The sequence below is a fragment of the Schistocerca serialis genome, chromosome 1, assembly GCF_023864345.2.
Source record: "Schistocerca serialis cubense isolate TAMUIC-IGC-003099 chromosome 1, iqSchSeri2.2, whole genome shotgun sequence".
Classification (NCBI taxonomy): domain Eukaryota; kingdom Metazoa; phylum Arthropoda; class Insecta; order Orthoptera; family Acrididae; genus Schistocerca; species Schistocerca serialis.
Window position 1 is genome coordinate 629,735,274 of NC_064638.1, and position 15,561 is coordinate 629,750,834.

General features: G+C 37.8%; 1 protein-coding gene across 1 annotated transcript in view; it reads left to right on the top strand.

The window, feature by feature from the left end:
- Window positions 1-12,596: 12,596 nt before the first annotated feature.
- LOC126457958 (ATP-sensitive inward rectifier potassium channel 12-like) overlaps window positions 12,597-15,561 on the top strand; it is a 155,886-nt gene continuing 152,921 nt past the window's right edge. Inside the window, exon 1 of the mRNA XM_050094696.1 lies at window positions 12,597-12,646. Coding sequence (XP_049950653.1) covers window positions 12,618-12,646 — 29 coding nt within the window. The 5' untranslated portion in view covers window positions 12,597-12,617. The remainder of the gene's footprint in view (window positions 12,647-15,561) is intronic.

The following is a 15,561-nucleotide window of genomic DNA, read 5'->3' on the forward strand; positions in this document are numbered from 1 at the left end:
AGTTTATACTATAAACAATAAAATACCTTATTATATTAGATTATAAGATAGCTTGTTGCGTTAGCTTTTAAAAGCTATTCTTTGTAATTTGGTACACTGCCATGCTTCAAATGTATTTATAATGTATTGACAGAAGTTTATTTTGTTATTCTGTATGTACTAGTACATCTTGTATGACGAAGCCAATATCATTGTAAAATGATCTATGGTGAATAAAATTCTTGAAATTCTTGAAATTCTTGAAACCATCTCACTCTCTTTTCAACCACTGCTTCCCTTTCATGCCTATTCCTTTCTTCAGTAAATAATTCATGTTATTATTTTCAACTATAAATTATTAAACTGACAACTTGGTCATTTTCACACCTATCAGCACCAGCTTTCTTTGGAATTGGAGTTACTGCATTCTTCTGGGAGTTTAAGGGTATTTCTCCTGTCTCATACATCTTGCACACCAGATGGAAGAGTTTTGTCCTGGCTTTCTCAAGGCAATCTGTTTCTGACAGAATGTCGTCTGCTCCTTGGGACTTGTTTCATATCTTTCAGAGGTTTGTCAAATTCTTCTCACAGTATCATCTCTCCCATCTCATCTTAACCTACATCCACTTCCCATAGTATAATATCGCTTTCAAGTTCATCTATCCTGTATAGGTCCTCTCTATATACTCCTTCCACCTTTCAGCTTTCCTTTTTTTGATTAAGAGTGGTTTACCATATCACCTCTTGATATTCATACAGCTGCTTCTCTTTTCCCCAAAGACCTCTTTAATTATCCTGTAGGTAGTATTTATCTTTCCCCTAGCGAAATATGCTTCTAAATCCTTACATTTGTCCTCTAGCCATTACTGCTTAGCAATTTTGCACTTCCCGTCAGCCTCATTTTTTAAGCGTTTGTATTCATGTTCATCTGCTTCATTTGCTGCATTTCTAAATTTTCTCCTCAGATCAGTTAAATTCAATATCTCTTGTGCTACCCAAGGATTCCTACTAGGCCTTTCTTATTGCCTATTTGATCCTCTGCTGCCTTCATTATTTCATCTCTTAAGGCTACCCCTTCATCTTCTACTTTATTACTTCCTCCTTTTCTAGTCAAACATTGTGTAATGCTTCCTCTGAAGCTTTCCACAATCTCTGGTTCTTTCAACTTATCCAGGTCCCATCTCCTTAATTTCCTACCTTTTTCCAATTTTTTTTTTATTGTTTTTAATCTACAGTTCATAGCCAATAAATTGTGGTCAGAGTCCACATCTGCCCCTGAAAACGTCTTAGAATTTAAAATCTGGTTACTAAATCTCTGTCTAACCATTCTATAATCAATCTGAAACCTACCGGTGTCTCCTGGTCTCTTATATAAAGTAAGCCAATCTCTGTGATTATAATAAATGTTTAAATCACGCTAAATCACATCTTGTCAGGAAGGATCCAATAGTGCTTTGTTAGGGCTGTGTATGAAACATGTGTATTTTGTTAGCATCGTATTGTTTTTGGTGTGGTTATCATGTGAGGTGAAATATGAAATAAAAGGGCTAGGAACAGGATTTGGGATCCAAACACATCAAGAAAGAAAGCTGGACAAGGAAATGGAAGTGAACTAATTGTTGTGACATTTTGGCAATGGCAAAGAATTCGAGCATGACACTGAGTTCTCTGACTGGAGGAAATTAACTATGACATGTGTAATGTCAATTGTCAAGTAATTTTAATTGAACTACAATGAAAAACATTTTCTCCCAGACAGCATGTTCCAAGCATCTGATCAACTGTGTGACTCCATCGAGCAGAGCAAAGTGAAGAAGCAATCTTATCCTTTCATTTGGGTTGAAGTATACTGAACTGAACTGTTTTTCAAGGGAGCAGATGCTAACAGCAGCCATACAACAATATTTTGTTGCCAAAAAATGATTAATCTTAGTGCACAAAATCATGAACTCCTGTTCATTGACATGGAAATAGAATGCAATTGGAAGCATATGAGCCTGAAGCACAACTAACATTTAGTGTTTAGAAACTGTTGTAAACCTGGTGTACACAGACTAATACGTATTCAGTAGGGAATGTTGAGTGTCTCTTATTCATACATTAATTAATAACATTTTATGTGGGGGATATCCTAAAATTACTTCGAGCGCACCACATCCCTAATACACACATCAAAAAAAGTTTTGCATCACCTTGGTTCCGAGTGTTCCGTAACCTGTACAGAAGATTAGAATAGAGATCAACATAAACATCATTTACACCCTTATTATTGCTCATGAAAACCACACATTGCATTTTGTACCACCATACATCGAGACCTTCACAGGTGGTGGTCAAGATTGCTGTACACACTGGTACCTCTAATACTCAGTATTCTTTTAGATAAGCTAAATCATTATGGTTTGAGTGGGGCAGTGCACAAATGGTTTAATTCATACTTAACTGGAAGAATGCAGAAAGTTGAAATAAGTGGTTTATGTAATGTTAAAATAACAGCTGATTCCTCAGATTGGGGGGCTATCAAGTACGGGGTCCCACTGGGTTTGGTCTTAGGTCCTTTACTGTTCTTGATATACATTAGTGACTTACCATTCCACATTGATGAAGATGCAAAGTTAGTTCTTTTTGCTGATGATACAAGTATAGTAATAACATCCAAAAACCAAGAACTAAGTGATGTAATTGTAAATGATGTTTTTCACAAAATTATTAAGTGATTCTCAGCAAACAGACTCTCTTTAAATTTTGATAAAACACAGTATATACAGTTCCATACAGTAAATGGCACAACTCCAATAATAAATATAGACTTTGAACAGAAGTCTGTAGCTAAGGTAGAATTTTCAAAATTTTTAGGTGTGTCCATTGATGAGAGGTTAAACTGGAAGCAACACATTGATAGTCTGCTGAAACGTCTGAGTTCAGCTACATATGCTATTAGGGTTATTGCAAATTTTGGTGATAAGAATCTCAGTAAATTAGCTTACTATGCCTACTTTCATTCACTGCTTTCGTATGGCATCATATTCTGGGGTAATTCATTGTTGAGTAGAAAAGTATTCATTGCTCAAAAACATGTAATCAGAATAATTGCTGGAGCCCACCCATGGTCATCCTGCAGACATCTATTTAAGGATCTAGGGATCCTCACAGTAACCTCACAGTATATATATATTCACTTATGAAATTTGTTGTTAATAATCCAACCCAGTTCAAAAGTAATAGCAGTGTTCATAGCTATAATAATAATAATAATTATAATAATAATAATAATAATAATAATTTTATTGTCATTCGGCCATTACAGCAATAGACAACGTCATATACATACTAAAATACAATTAATAGTTTGAAAGAAACAACAGGTTTCTTGTTAACATTATAGTATTATATTACAGTTGATAAATTCTCTTATGTCATAGAATGGGTGGAGGACTAGCCAGTCATGAATTGTTTGTTTGAATAATTGTTCAGGTAATTCTTGAACAGATTGAGGAAGTTTATTAAATAATTTGTACCCCATGATTTCGTAGCTGTTGAGTGACTTTGACAACCTGTGGTAAGGAATATAGAGGCACCTATTCCTTCTTGTATTGTGGCTGTGTACATTTTCTCTGGTTTTTGTTTCTGGTAATTTCTTCTTCGTATAAATTAGAACATAGTATATGTACAAGTTTATAACAGTCATGATTTTCTGTTCACAGAACAATGGTTTACAGTGTGCCTTATATGCAGAACCAGTAATTATCCTAATAGCTTTTTTTTGCAGTATTAATATGTCATGTACACAGCTAGAGTTCCCCCACAAAATAATTCCATATGTTATTATACTCTGAAAGAATGAAAAATAGGATGTTCTAACATATTTTTCAGGAACACAATCCATAAGTCGCCTTAACAGGTAAATAACTCTAGACAATTTACCACTAATATATTGTACATGTTGACCCCAAGATAATTTATCATCAATGTATACCCCCAAAAATTTGACATAACTTGGATCATCTGACAGAAGCTTGTCTCTAAGACTACAGACCATCTGCTGTGTTTTGTTTTCATTCAGCAGGAATCCATTTGCCTTGAACCAATAGGATGCTTGGTCAATTGTCTTTGCTGCACAAGTTTTAAGGCTATTGAAATCCTCACTAGCATGAAGAAATGTTGTATCATCTGCATACAACACAGTGGTGGACTTGATAAATGACGGCAGATCATTTATCATTATCAGGAACAAAAAGGGGCCCAGCACAGATCCCTGCGGAACACCTACCTTGACTTGCTCTATACTCGACATTTCCCTCCCTACACAAACAACTTGCTTACGATTCTGATGATATGATTTTATTAATTTAAGGCTGTTATGTCTAATTCCATAGAATTCCAGTTTTTCTAGGAGTGGCTTATGCTTTACACAGTCAAAAGCTTTGCTTAGATCACAAAATGTGAGTTGAGCATAGCCCTTATCCTCAAACACTTGATGTAAGTATTTGACTACAAAGTCTATAGCATCCACAGTAGACAATTTTTTCCTAAAACCATACTGAGATTCACTAATTATTCCTAATTTTTCAAAATAGACAGATAGCTGTTGGTAAATTACACATTCCAGTATTTTAGAAAAAGCTGGGACTATGGAGATTGGTCTGTAACTGCAAGGTGAGTTCATATCTCCCTTTTTATATATTGGAATTACCCTAGCCACTTTGAGTTCTTCGGGAAAATATCCTTCAGATATGCATTTATTTATACAGAATGTTAAGGGGTACACAATATAGTCTATTACTTTCTTTAGTAAATTACAGGATACGTCGTATATATCTACACTGTCTGAAGATTTCATCCGTTTTACAATGCTTAGGACATGACTAGGTGAGACCTCGGAGAACATAAACGTACCTGTGTCTGTTGGTGTTCTGCAAACATTTTTAGAAAGTAACTCTGATGAATTGATATCAGGTTTGATTATAGGATTTCCTACATTTTCAGCAGATTTAATAAAGAAATCATTGAATTTTTGGGGACTTATATTAATTTTTTTGCTTCTTACATCTTTAGCAACACCATTTATTAATTTCCATGCAGCTTTGCACTTATTTGTAGAATTATCAATGGTATTGAAATTATGTGCTTTTTTGGCTTCCACGATGGCTTTTTTATACTCATTCCTGCATTTTATATAGGCTAATCTGGCATGTTCTGTTTTAACACCAGGAGAAAGGATGATCTTCACTACGCAGGGTTAAATCTGACTTTGGCACAGAAAGGGGTAAATTATGCTGCCACAAAAGTCTTTGGTCACCTACAATACAGCATCAAAAGCCTGACAGATAGCCTACTAACATTTAAACATAAATTAAAAGAATTTCTAGATGACAACTCCTTCTACTCATTGGCTGAATTTTTAGATATAAATTAAGGGGAAAAAAAACAACTTAAACATTAGTGTCATGTAATATTTTGTGTAATGTAATATCTTGTACAGACATCTTTTATTAACCTGACACGTTCCACATCATTACGAAGTGTCGTATTCATGATCTATGGAACAAGTATTAATCTAATCTAATCTACATCCTCTTGCATTAATGCATGCTTGTATTCATTGTGGCATACTGTATACAAATTCATCAAGGCACTTTTGGTCCAAATTGTTCAACTCCTCAACGGCGGAAATTATTTCATTTCCATCTCTCAAAGGTGCTCTGCCCAACAAACAACTGGATGATAACTCATCCTGACCTTCCTTCGATCCCTGTCTATGACGGCCGGAGTGGCCAAGCGGTTCTAGGCGCTACAGTCTGGAACTGCGCGACCGCTACGCTCGCAGGTTCGAATCCTGCCTCGTGCGTGTATGTGTGTGATGTCCTTAGGTTCGTTAGGTTTAAGTAGTTCTAAGTTACAGGGGACTGATGACCTCAGCAGATAAGTCCCATAGTGCTCAGAGCCATTTGAACCTGTCTATGTTTGCCATCAACATAGACATCCACAAGCGACATTTGGAGAGGGAGGTTTTATTCACTTCTAGAAGTTAATATTTTTTGCTGTTTAATTTTAAAATGTACGTGACAAGAGAGTTTACGTAAGCTATAGACAACGAACTTAACTCTACTCTACGTGCGACGGCAGTGCTATACACATGGCAAGGATGGCGGCGTTGTGTGTGCAGATAAATAGTGTTCCAGCGAAAAACGAAAAAAAGACGTTAAAAGTAAAGTGTGTGCGAACTATAGGACCGAAAACGTGACGTTAAGGGAGTTTCTAGCCTTCAGTTAATTATTAGTGCACTGAGTAGTGATATCTCTGAACTTCGAAAAGAACTGAGTGAACCGTTAGGCAAAGAAAGGTCCAATTCTTTTCCGCTTAAAAATTCAAAAGAGTGGACTAGAATACTACGTAAAAACAAAAGTTAAGCAGATAAAAATCGCCAGAAAGTGAAACCATCGGACAACTGGTACTTAAAAATAAATTTCAAGCTCTTTCCGTGAGTGAAGTGAGTGAACCAATATCGATTATGAAAATGAACATTTAAGACCACCGTGCCGCGCGCTCAGGGCGCCTTGCCACGGTCCGCGCGGCTCTCCCCGTCGGAGGTTCGAGTCCTCCCTCAGGCATGGGTGTTTGTGTTGTCCTTAATGTGAATTAGTTTAAGTTAGATGAAGTGGTGTGTAAGCCTAATGACCGATAACCTCAGCAGTTTGGTCCCATAGAACTTCCAGGACGAATTTAAGTAAAATATCTGCAGGTACTCTGCCTATAATCTCCAATTTCAATTTACAACAAAACAATGACATCAGAACAAAGATTTTAGGAAATGACAAAATATTTTTTATTCATCAGAATATAATGGGTCTAAGAAACAAACTGGACCAGTTGTTTGTTTGCATTAATGACACTGATGCAATTAACAATACCCATATATTACGTTTTACTGAATATCATCTGACAGAAAAGATTGAAATGGTGCAACTATGTAAGTACAACCTAGCAGCTTATTATATTAGAAATATAAGGAATAAAGGTGGAGTAATAATGCATGTTAAAAATAATATAGTGTGGAAGTCTGTAGATGTAAAAAGTTATTGTGTTGATCAACATTTTGAGTTTTTTTGCATTGAACTCCACGCTAATACTTTGCCTGTTTATGTGATTACTGTTTACAGAGCACCCTCAAGAAAGCTTAGTATATTCCTCAAACGAATAGAATCACTTTCAACTCGTCTGTTCTCAAAACACAAGGAAATTATCATTCTTTGCGATTTTAATGTAAATTTCCTTACCAGTGATAATGATAGAACAGATTTTGAGAATGTAATGAGCTCTTTTAATCAGAGGGCAGTTGTTGACTTTCCCGCAAGGTTGACTAAGAACTGCACAAGTCTGATTGACAATATGTTTGTAGACAATAATAGAATTGATAACATACATGTAACACAAATCTTAAATGGCCTTTGTGATCATGGTGGACATTTGTTAAAAATGCATGATGTAAGTCCAGCTAGTAGTTTTACCAGTAGAGCTTTTAGACTAATCAATAGTGAGAATTTGGAAACCTTCAGCAGCCATTTACAGCAGTTGGAATGGAACACAGTATATCAGGCTACAGATGTCAACGATGAATTTAACATATTCCTGAATGAATTTGTTACCATTTTTGATGCTGTGTTTCCCAAAAGAATTTCAAAACGCTCCAGTCTGAGTGATTACAGGAGACAATGGCTCACTAAGGGAATCAAAACATCCTGTAGAACAAAGAGAATGCTTTATATCTCACTCAGAAATTCTAACAAACATCAGGATAGGGAACACTACAAATTATACTGTAGCATCCTAAAGAGTGTCATTAAAAATCCAAGTGCATGTTTATTAAATCTGAAATTAACAATTCAAATAATAAAATAAAAACTATTTAGAATGTGGTCAAAAGGGAGACAGGAAAAATTACAGAAGATGCAGACAGTATCGAAGTGTGTAATAATGGAAACATGGTAGATGAAGGCGATATAGTTGGCAGTATTAATGACCATTTTTAACAGTAGCAGATCAAATTGGTTGTAAAGGGACTAGAGTTGAAGCAATGATTATTCTACAAAAATAGTGCTGAACAAAATTAATCAGATGCATGTACTCTATATTACAACCGAAGATACTGAGAAGGTAACAAGGCAAATGAGAAATAAAAATTCCACTGGCATGGATAATATATCTATCAACTGCTGCAGATTTAGTGTTGAAGTTCTGTGTCACAAATTTAATGAGTCCGTAAATCAAGGTACTGCCCCCAAAAGACTCAAATATGCAATTGTAAAACCAATGTTCAAAAAAGGTGAAAAAATGATGTTTCCAATACCAGCCTATTTCATTGTTAACAAGTCTCTAAAATCCTAGAGAAACTGATATTCAAAAGAATCATGGATCATCTTTCAAAAAAATAAAATTGTTATCAAATATCAGTTTGGATTCGAAAAGGGTACTTTAATTGAACACGCCATTTTCTCATTTTTCAACTAACTCCTTGAATCCATAAACAATAAAATGTCACCAATTGGAATCTTCTGTGATCTGTCTAAAGCATTCGACAGTGTAGATCACAAAACTCTACTTATGAAGGCTGAGAACTAGGGATGACAGAAGGTAGAAGGTAGTACTGAACAATTCTGCAATGGCATCTACTTACTCTGACTGGGACACAGTAAAATGTAAAGTGCCAGAAGGCTCAGTGCTGGGTCCATTGCTCTTCCTCACCTTTATCAATGATCTGCCATGTGGTATGACACAAAAAGCACACTTCACACTGTTTGCTGATGGCACAACCATTATGATTGACAAAACACCCTATTGCAGTCTAGAAAACACTGCAACCACTGTATTCAAAGAAACTCTAGATTGGTTCACTTCAAATGATCTTTCACTCCATGTGAACAAGACTCAGTCATTCAGTTTCAAACAGCAATTGAAATAAAATGTGGTGGCAAAGAAATACTGAGAGTTGAGTCTTCCAAATTCCTAGTATTACACATAAACAACAATCTAAACTGGTCAGTTCACGTCAACGACCTTTGTCAAAGACTGAATTCAGCAGCATCTGCCATTCGCTCAATTTCATCTGTTTGTGACTTGGGAACAATTAAAACTGCACACCTAGGAAATTTCCATCCACTTATGACATATGACATGATATTTTGGGATAACAGAAAAGAGTCATCAGAACTATGGCTAGAGTGCACCCCATATGCTCTAGACGAAACTTATACAAACAGGTCAGGATCCTTACGATGCCATCTCAGTACCTTTTTTCACGAATGTGCTTTGTGAGCAATAGTCATACAATTTACAAAACGGACAGAGAATATCATGATCATGATATAAGAAGTAAACATGATCTCCACAAAGACATAAAAAATCTCAGCATGATACAGAAAGGAGTACATTATTCAACATAAAACTATACAACAAACTTCCATTTCATGATAAATCAATCATTGGGGATATGACTAAATTCAAAAAAACTGCTGAAAGTTTATCTTTTGAATAGTTCTTTCTATTATTTACAGGAACTTTTTGACATCATTTAACAATTAGTACAATGTATTTAATTTTAAGCATTCATATAAGAACTGATGATGTAGCAATGGCGTATCATTGATGACAGAACGTTTTTTATGTGTATTAGAATGTGAGACTTATAATTTGTCTGTATAATCATTGTTACTACCATAATCTGTGTTGTTGGTTAATCACTTGAACCCCATGTATCCGTTTATATATGACTCAGTTTGTAAGCCTCATGACCATTTAGACATTGTTATTACTGTAATAATCTGACACGTTCTACATCCCAGCGATACCCTCGCATCAAGGATCTATGGAACATGAAAGTAAATAAATAAATAACAGCCCGATATTTGTAATGTATTGCCCAACGCTACAGAACATAAGTGATAGCGCGAAGGTATCTGTGAATTTATTTTGTTGAATGGTAGTGTAACAAATTGCATTTCCGTAGTTCTGAAGATGAGCGTGCTGGTCGAGTGAAACAAGTCAGAATAAAAAAAAAAGTTCCACTCGATTTGTAACTGCTCTGCATTTTTATTATCCAACGGTCGCTGTTCCCCTGCAGACAATGCCTGTGTTCGCTAAACTACTGGAAGTGAGTTCCCGTGATCCCGCTAAATCTCGTCTAGCCAATTGTGTAGCCTCAGTTGCCTGCGACTGCAGTTATGTGTGTGGGAGTTGCGTTTGCGTGAGTGTGTATTTGTCTGTTTGTCGTCCAAGTTTTGACGAAGGCCTTACTGGCTAAAAGCTATATTCTTGACAGTCTTTTTATTGTGCCTGTCTGCGACTCAGCATCTCCGCTATACAGTGAATAGTAACTTTCCTTTTCACAACATTGTTACAATTGTAGATTTACGTTGTGTGTGTCTTGACACGTCTCGAAACAATTTTAGTCTTGTCCTTCCTCGCCCCACTCCTGGATAAATTCCTGCTGACGCTCATGGCCGTCACATAAAGCTATGTCGCCCCCTCTCTAATCTTGGGAAGTTTAGATCCGGAGTTTCTCTTGATCGTCTCTAGGATCTAAACGGTATTTCCTAGATCCCTTCAGAGGGAAGTGATAATATTATCTTAGGAATTAGGCAGGTTACGTTGTTAATGTGTCTTTATCGTTACTCCACGTCAAAATTTGTATCCAGAAATTAATACCGATATCCTGTATTTAGCTAGATTTTTTGTAAGACCTGTGAAAAAACTTCGATATCACTGTCTAGTGGGCGGTATACAGCTGCATACCACTAGAAGTTTTAATGTGAGCATCAGCACTGCAGCTGTGCAGTAATCATCAACAGTAGAGGTACTAGATTGCAGATCTGTGTCATTACTAACACACATCGAAGCTGTACCTACTCCTCTCCACCCCCATCCTACTCCTCCCCATAGTTTTGTGTTCATCTGTAGTAACCTGTAACTAACCCAAAGGTAGGTGATTGTGTTCATCAATATGCTGTATAGTTTTCCTGTCCGTTCATCTCTACATACCTAGCGATAAAAACGAGTCATTACCACAAAAGGATAGAACTGGTTCTGCTTCTGTAGCAAATTACTTTGCTCAGTTTCGGTGGGCTGCATTTTCTGTCTCATGAAGTTTGTACACTAATAGCTAAGATGTCTACAAGCATCCGATCGTAAAGTTCGAACTGCCTTTGAGGCCTGCCTTCACACAATTTACGGTGGGATTCTGTAACAGTCACGGCAGGCATAATCGAATTCTCTACAGCTGTTACCATGCATATTCTATATTAGGAGTTTAATATTTAGATGCTATCCACATCTTTTAGCCAGCTTTGTATTTTCTGCCCGACCTGGGCATTATTATGGTTCAAATGGCTATGAGCACTATGGGACTCAACTTCTGAGGTCATTAGTCCCCTAGAACTTAGAACTAGTTAAACCTAACTAACCTAAGGACATCACACACATCCATGCCCAGGGCAGGATTCGAACCTGCGACCGTAGTGGTCACGCGGTTCCAGACTGCAGCGCCTAGAACAGCACGGCCACTTCGGCCGGCGGGCATTATTAGATTTAATATGTAGAACTAATTCAAATTTATCAAGAACACAGTTAACTAAAAGCATATTAACATTTCCTATATCTGTTGTGTGATTAACACCATATTAAAATTTTTCTTTTCTTCCCTGAATACTCAATGCGCTTGATCTGCTGCTCTCTCTACACAAACTATGTAATTAATCATAGTGTTAATGGGAGAGGCAAGGGTTTCTTTCACTCAAACACTGAAAGAAATTCATAGACGTAAGGTCAATGAAAAATGGCTAGAGCATAGGGTAAGTCACATATTTCCAGAAAGTATTTCTGAAAAGTTGTGCCTTTAATAGATTTTTGACACACAAAAGATTCTCTTTTAATTATCTCTATCAATTCTAAAACGTTATCAGCGAAGATCTTTGACGCTTAATTAACATAGTAGGCACAAATGGAAGTCGACTAATGGTCTCAGTGATACTGCCAGACATTGCTGGTTGAGCGTGACGATTACGTTTCTTACTTTTGACGTTTAACATCCTTCGCCGATTACGGGCTACACAGAGCATGCGAGCAAAATATCCGCAACTCAACCTTATTAAACTGGATCTCCTGACACCCCAACTGTTTTGCTGCTAGACAGAACACACATTCTCACAGCGTGAATGTACTAGACTTACGAAAAGCATAGTATCAATTACGTAACATTCTTTCTCCCCCTTTACTGGCGACTGCGTTGCTTATTCTTCCGTTATCTGTACACAAGCACCACACTCACTGCGATATCTTAAACAGTGGTGAAATTACGACCGTTTTAAATTACATCCAATTTCGTGACGATTCGTAGCCGTCGCGTGCCGCATGCACGTGAGAGTGTGGACAAAATTTATAGCGATCGCACGATGTGAGTTACTAATAACTGGTGGGACAGTTATAAAAGCCTTGTCTCGTAGCAGGACTGGCTGTCAGCTCCTCCGCAGAAGTGTTTGCTCAGATCGCCGCGAGGATGCGCCTAGGCAGGCTGTAGACGCCCACGGTAGCAGCCGGCGCTACTGAATTCGCAGTCGCTGGCGGGTAGTCGGCAGCTCGGGAGTGGCATGGAGGAGGACAGTGCTATAGTCATGAGGTGGGTGACCCAGATATTCAAGTGTACCAAACACGTTTACACATAAAGGTGCTTCGATGCAAGAAATGTTCTGCGAGTTGCAATGCGCAAGCTAAAAATCGTATGCGGCATTTGTCACCAGTTCTGTGCTTTATAAATGCGAGATATCCGTTTGGGAAACGTAGCACTCGTTTTGCAATTAATTAACATGCTGGCAGAATGAAATTTTCACTCTGCTTTTCGCGAGCAAAGGTCCCGAGTTCTACTCTCGGTCCGGCACACAGTTTTAACCTGCCAGGAAGTTATCATAGTTAACATGCTGTTTGACAAGGAGTGTGAGACTCAGTAAGAACAAAGCTTTTCCATCTCCAAGCGACCTTACAGGTCGGTGTGAATCGAATTTTCAGAGACGTCTAATTCTCGTACTCAGTTTTGATAGATGAGATTGCTATACCTTATTAACATATTTCACAAATACCTACTTGATGTCGAACAAAATGTTTTGCCGCTAACTCTGCACCAGTGGTTTGACTGCTTATCCACTAATATCAGAGACAGGCTATTTAGGTGTAATCCTGTTGACTAATGATAGCTAGGTCAATATTGACGCGAAATCCGGTCTGTATGAGATCACGCTCAATACTTCCCAAAATACACTGGTGGACAATAAAAATGCCGCATCATCCAAGAATCAGCAGTATTAAAAAAAATGTTACGTCATTCCTGGTTAATATAGGCACAAGCCAAATATTTCAGATTCATGTCGTTACAGTCACATCGCTGATCCAATTCTCCGCCCCCGCAATCCGCCAAAAAATAAAGGAGAATCGTCTTTGCGATCCAAGCTGTAACCGTATTCTTCACGTGAAAAAGCAAAATCAAATTATCGTTTGAAGTATCTCTGAGGTTTTGCGTTGCAGATGGCTTCAATAAGATTCTCTGTTTCGTTGATGATATCTCTTGGTGATCCAGCTTGTGAGTAACCCCATCACATGCGTTTTCAGTCAAGAAACAATCAAGAACGCTCTTGATCTGCAGAAAGATGGAAGAAGTGATGAAAAGGGCTGGGCAGAAGACAGGACACTTTTGTGGAACTGTAATGATTGCATGCGTTTTTTACTTTCGTTTTTATCTGTTATTTTATGGCCTCACTACACAGGAGCGGGGAACGGGCTGATAATTTTCCAGCTCTTCAGCCAAGTGATTTTGAAAACAAATAGTATCTACAAACTTCAAAAATATAAAGTAAAGAGCATTCAAAATGGTTCAAATGGCTCTGAGCACTATGGGACTCAACTGCTGTGGTCATAAGTCCCCTTGAACTTAGAACTACTTAAACCTAACTAACCTAAGGACAGCACACAACACCCAGCCATCACGAGGCAGAGAAAATCCCTGACCTCGCCGGGAATCGAACCCGGGAACCCGGGCGTGGGAAGCGAGAACGCTACCGCACGACCACGAGATGCGGGCTAAAGAGAATTAAGATGATTGCCATTTCACGATTTAACTTTAATGAGACGATTTTTTGATCATTTACATTAAAAGTAATAAGGAAACTTACATTGTTTACTGAAGAAGAAAAATATTGTGGTTATGTTGTTAGGGAGTTGCACAAGAGGGTAAATATTTGGGAAATAAATAGGTGGAATAATGGGCTATAGGAAGACGGTTATTCAGCAGTGTCCGAGTGGTCTGTCTGGAGTACTATGTGGAGATTTCAGATGGGGAGGGAAAGATGGGATGACATGGTCGTGTACGGAAATGAATGGAATAGCTTTGTCCTCTCCAGCCGCTCAGATATTGCATCCGCTACGTGTATTAATTTGATTCGCCTACGATATCCCTAAGTCCACAGCTCCACTTTTCCTTCCATTCGTTTACTAAGACGTCAAAAAATGCAGATATATTGTCATTCATTCATCGTCATGTGTTAGTAAATGTAAACCAAGATTATCGAATCTTTTCAGATGAAGTAACACAGTGGCAACTTGTGATCAATAGCGGTACTCAAGCGGTTGTTTAACCTTATCCATGGCGTTCAGGGTCATATCCAAGAAGCGTGTCAGACCATTACAGTGGACAAACACTGGGCCTGACTGTCCCGAAATGTAAATACTTCCGACATAGAGTACCATTCAAGTGGTGCTGTAGTTGACAAATTCATTTAATTCCTTTAGCACATTAATGCCATTATACTGTATTTTGTCTCACACTATCATCGACAAACGTTCCAGGATATGTCTTCTCGGGGAGCTGCAAAACAATGTTTTTCGCCTTGTCCGTTTTTCAGACGTGTAACTAATTACGAGTGCGTCACTCAGAAATGTTCTACCTCGTCCCCCGACACTCATTTTCAATGAGCCCTAGATTTTAATCGATGCAGATGCACGTAACTCCTCAAAACACGTTGATACTGAATCTGTTACTTCATGTTTGTGATCTGATTGCTTCATAAAATACCGGTTCTGTATCAGTAACAAAATCGGATGGCAAGAAATTTCGTTTTTGTGTTGCTATTAATTCCATGTAGCAACAGTCGCACTTTTTCACAATAGCCCGTTGTTCCTTCCTGAAGTATTTTTAGCTTTCTTTGCAGAAAGTCTACTCTCTAGGATTTTTACACTTCCCATTCATCTCATACAAAAAAGGTATTGGGAATACACAGAGCGATAGACAAACAAGAGCTTTTGAAATATGTACTGGTACGCCTTATTCAAAAGGTCTTTCTGCCCATTTGATCGCCTGCTGCCTTCACTATTTCAGGTCTCCAAACTACCCATTCATCTTCTCTGGTATTCTCCCCCCCCCCCCCCCCCCTCTTCCCCGTTTCAGTTAGTCGTTACCTAAAACTCCCTATCTCTCGGATTTTCCTGTGTTTATGCAATTTTTTCAGTTTTAATCTGTTGCTTATAACCAATAAATTGTGGTCAGAA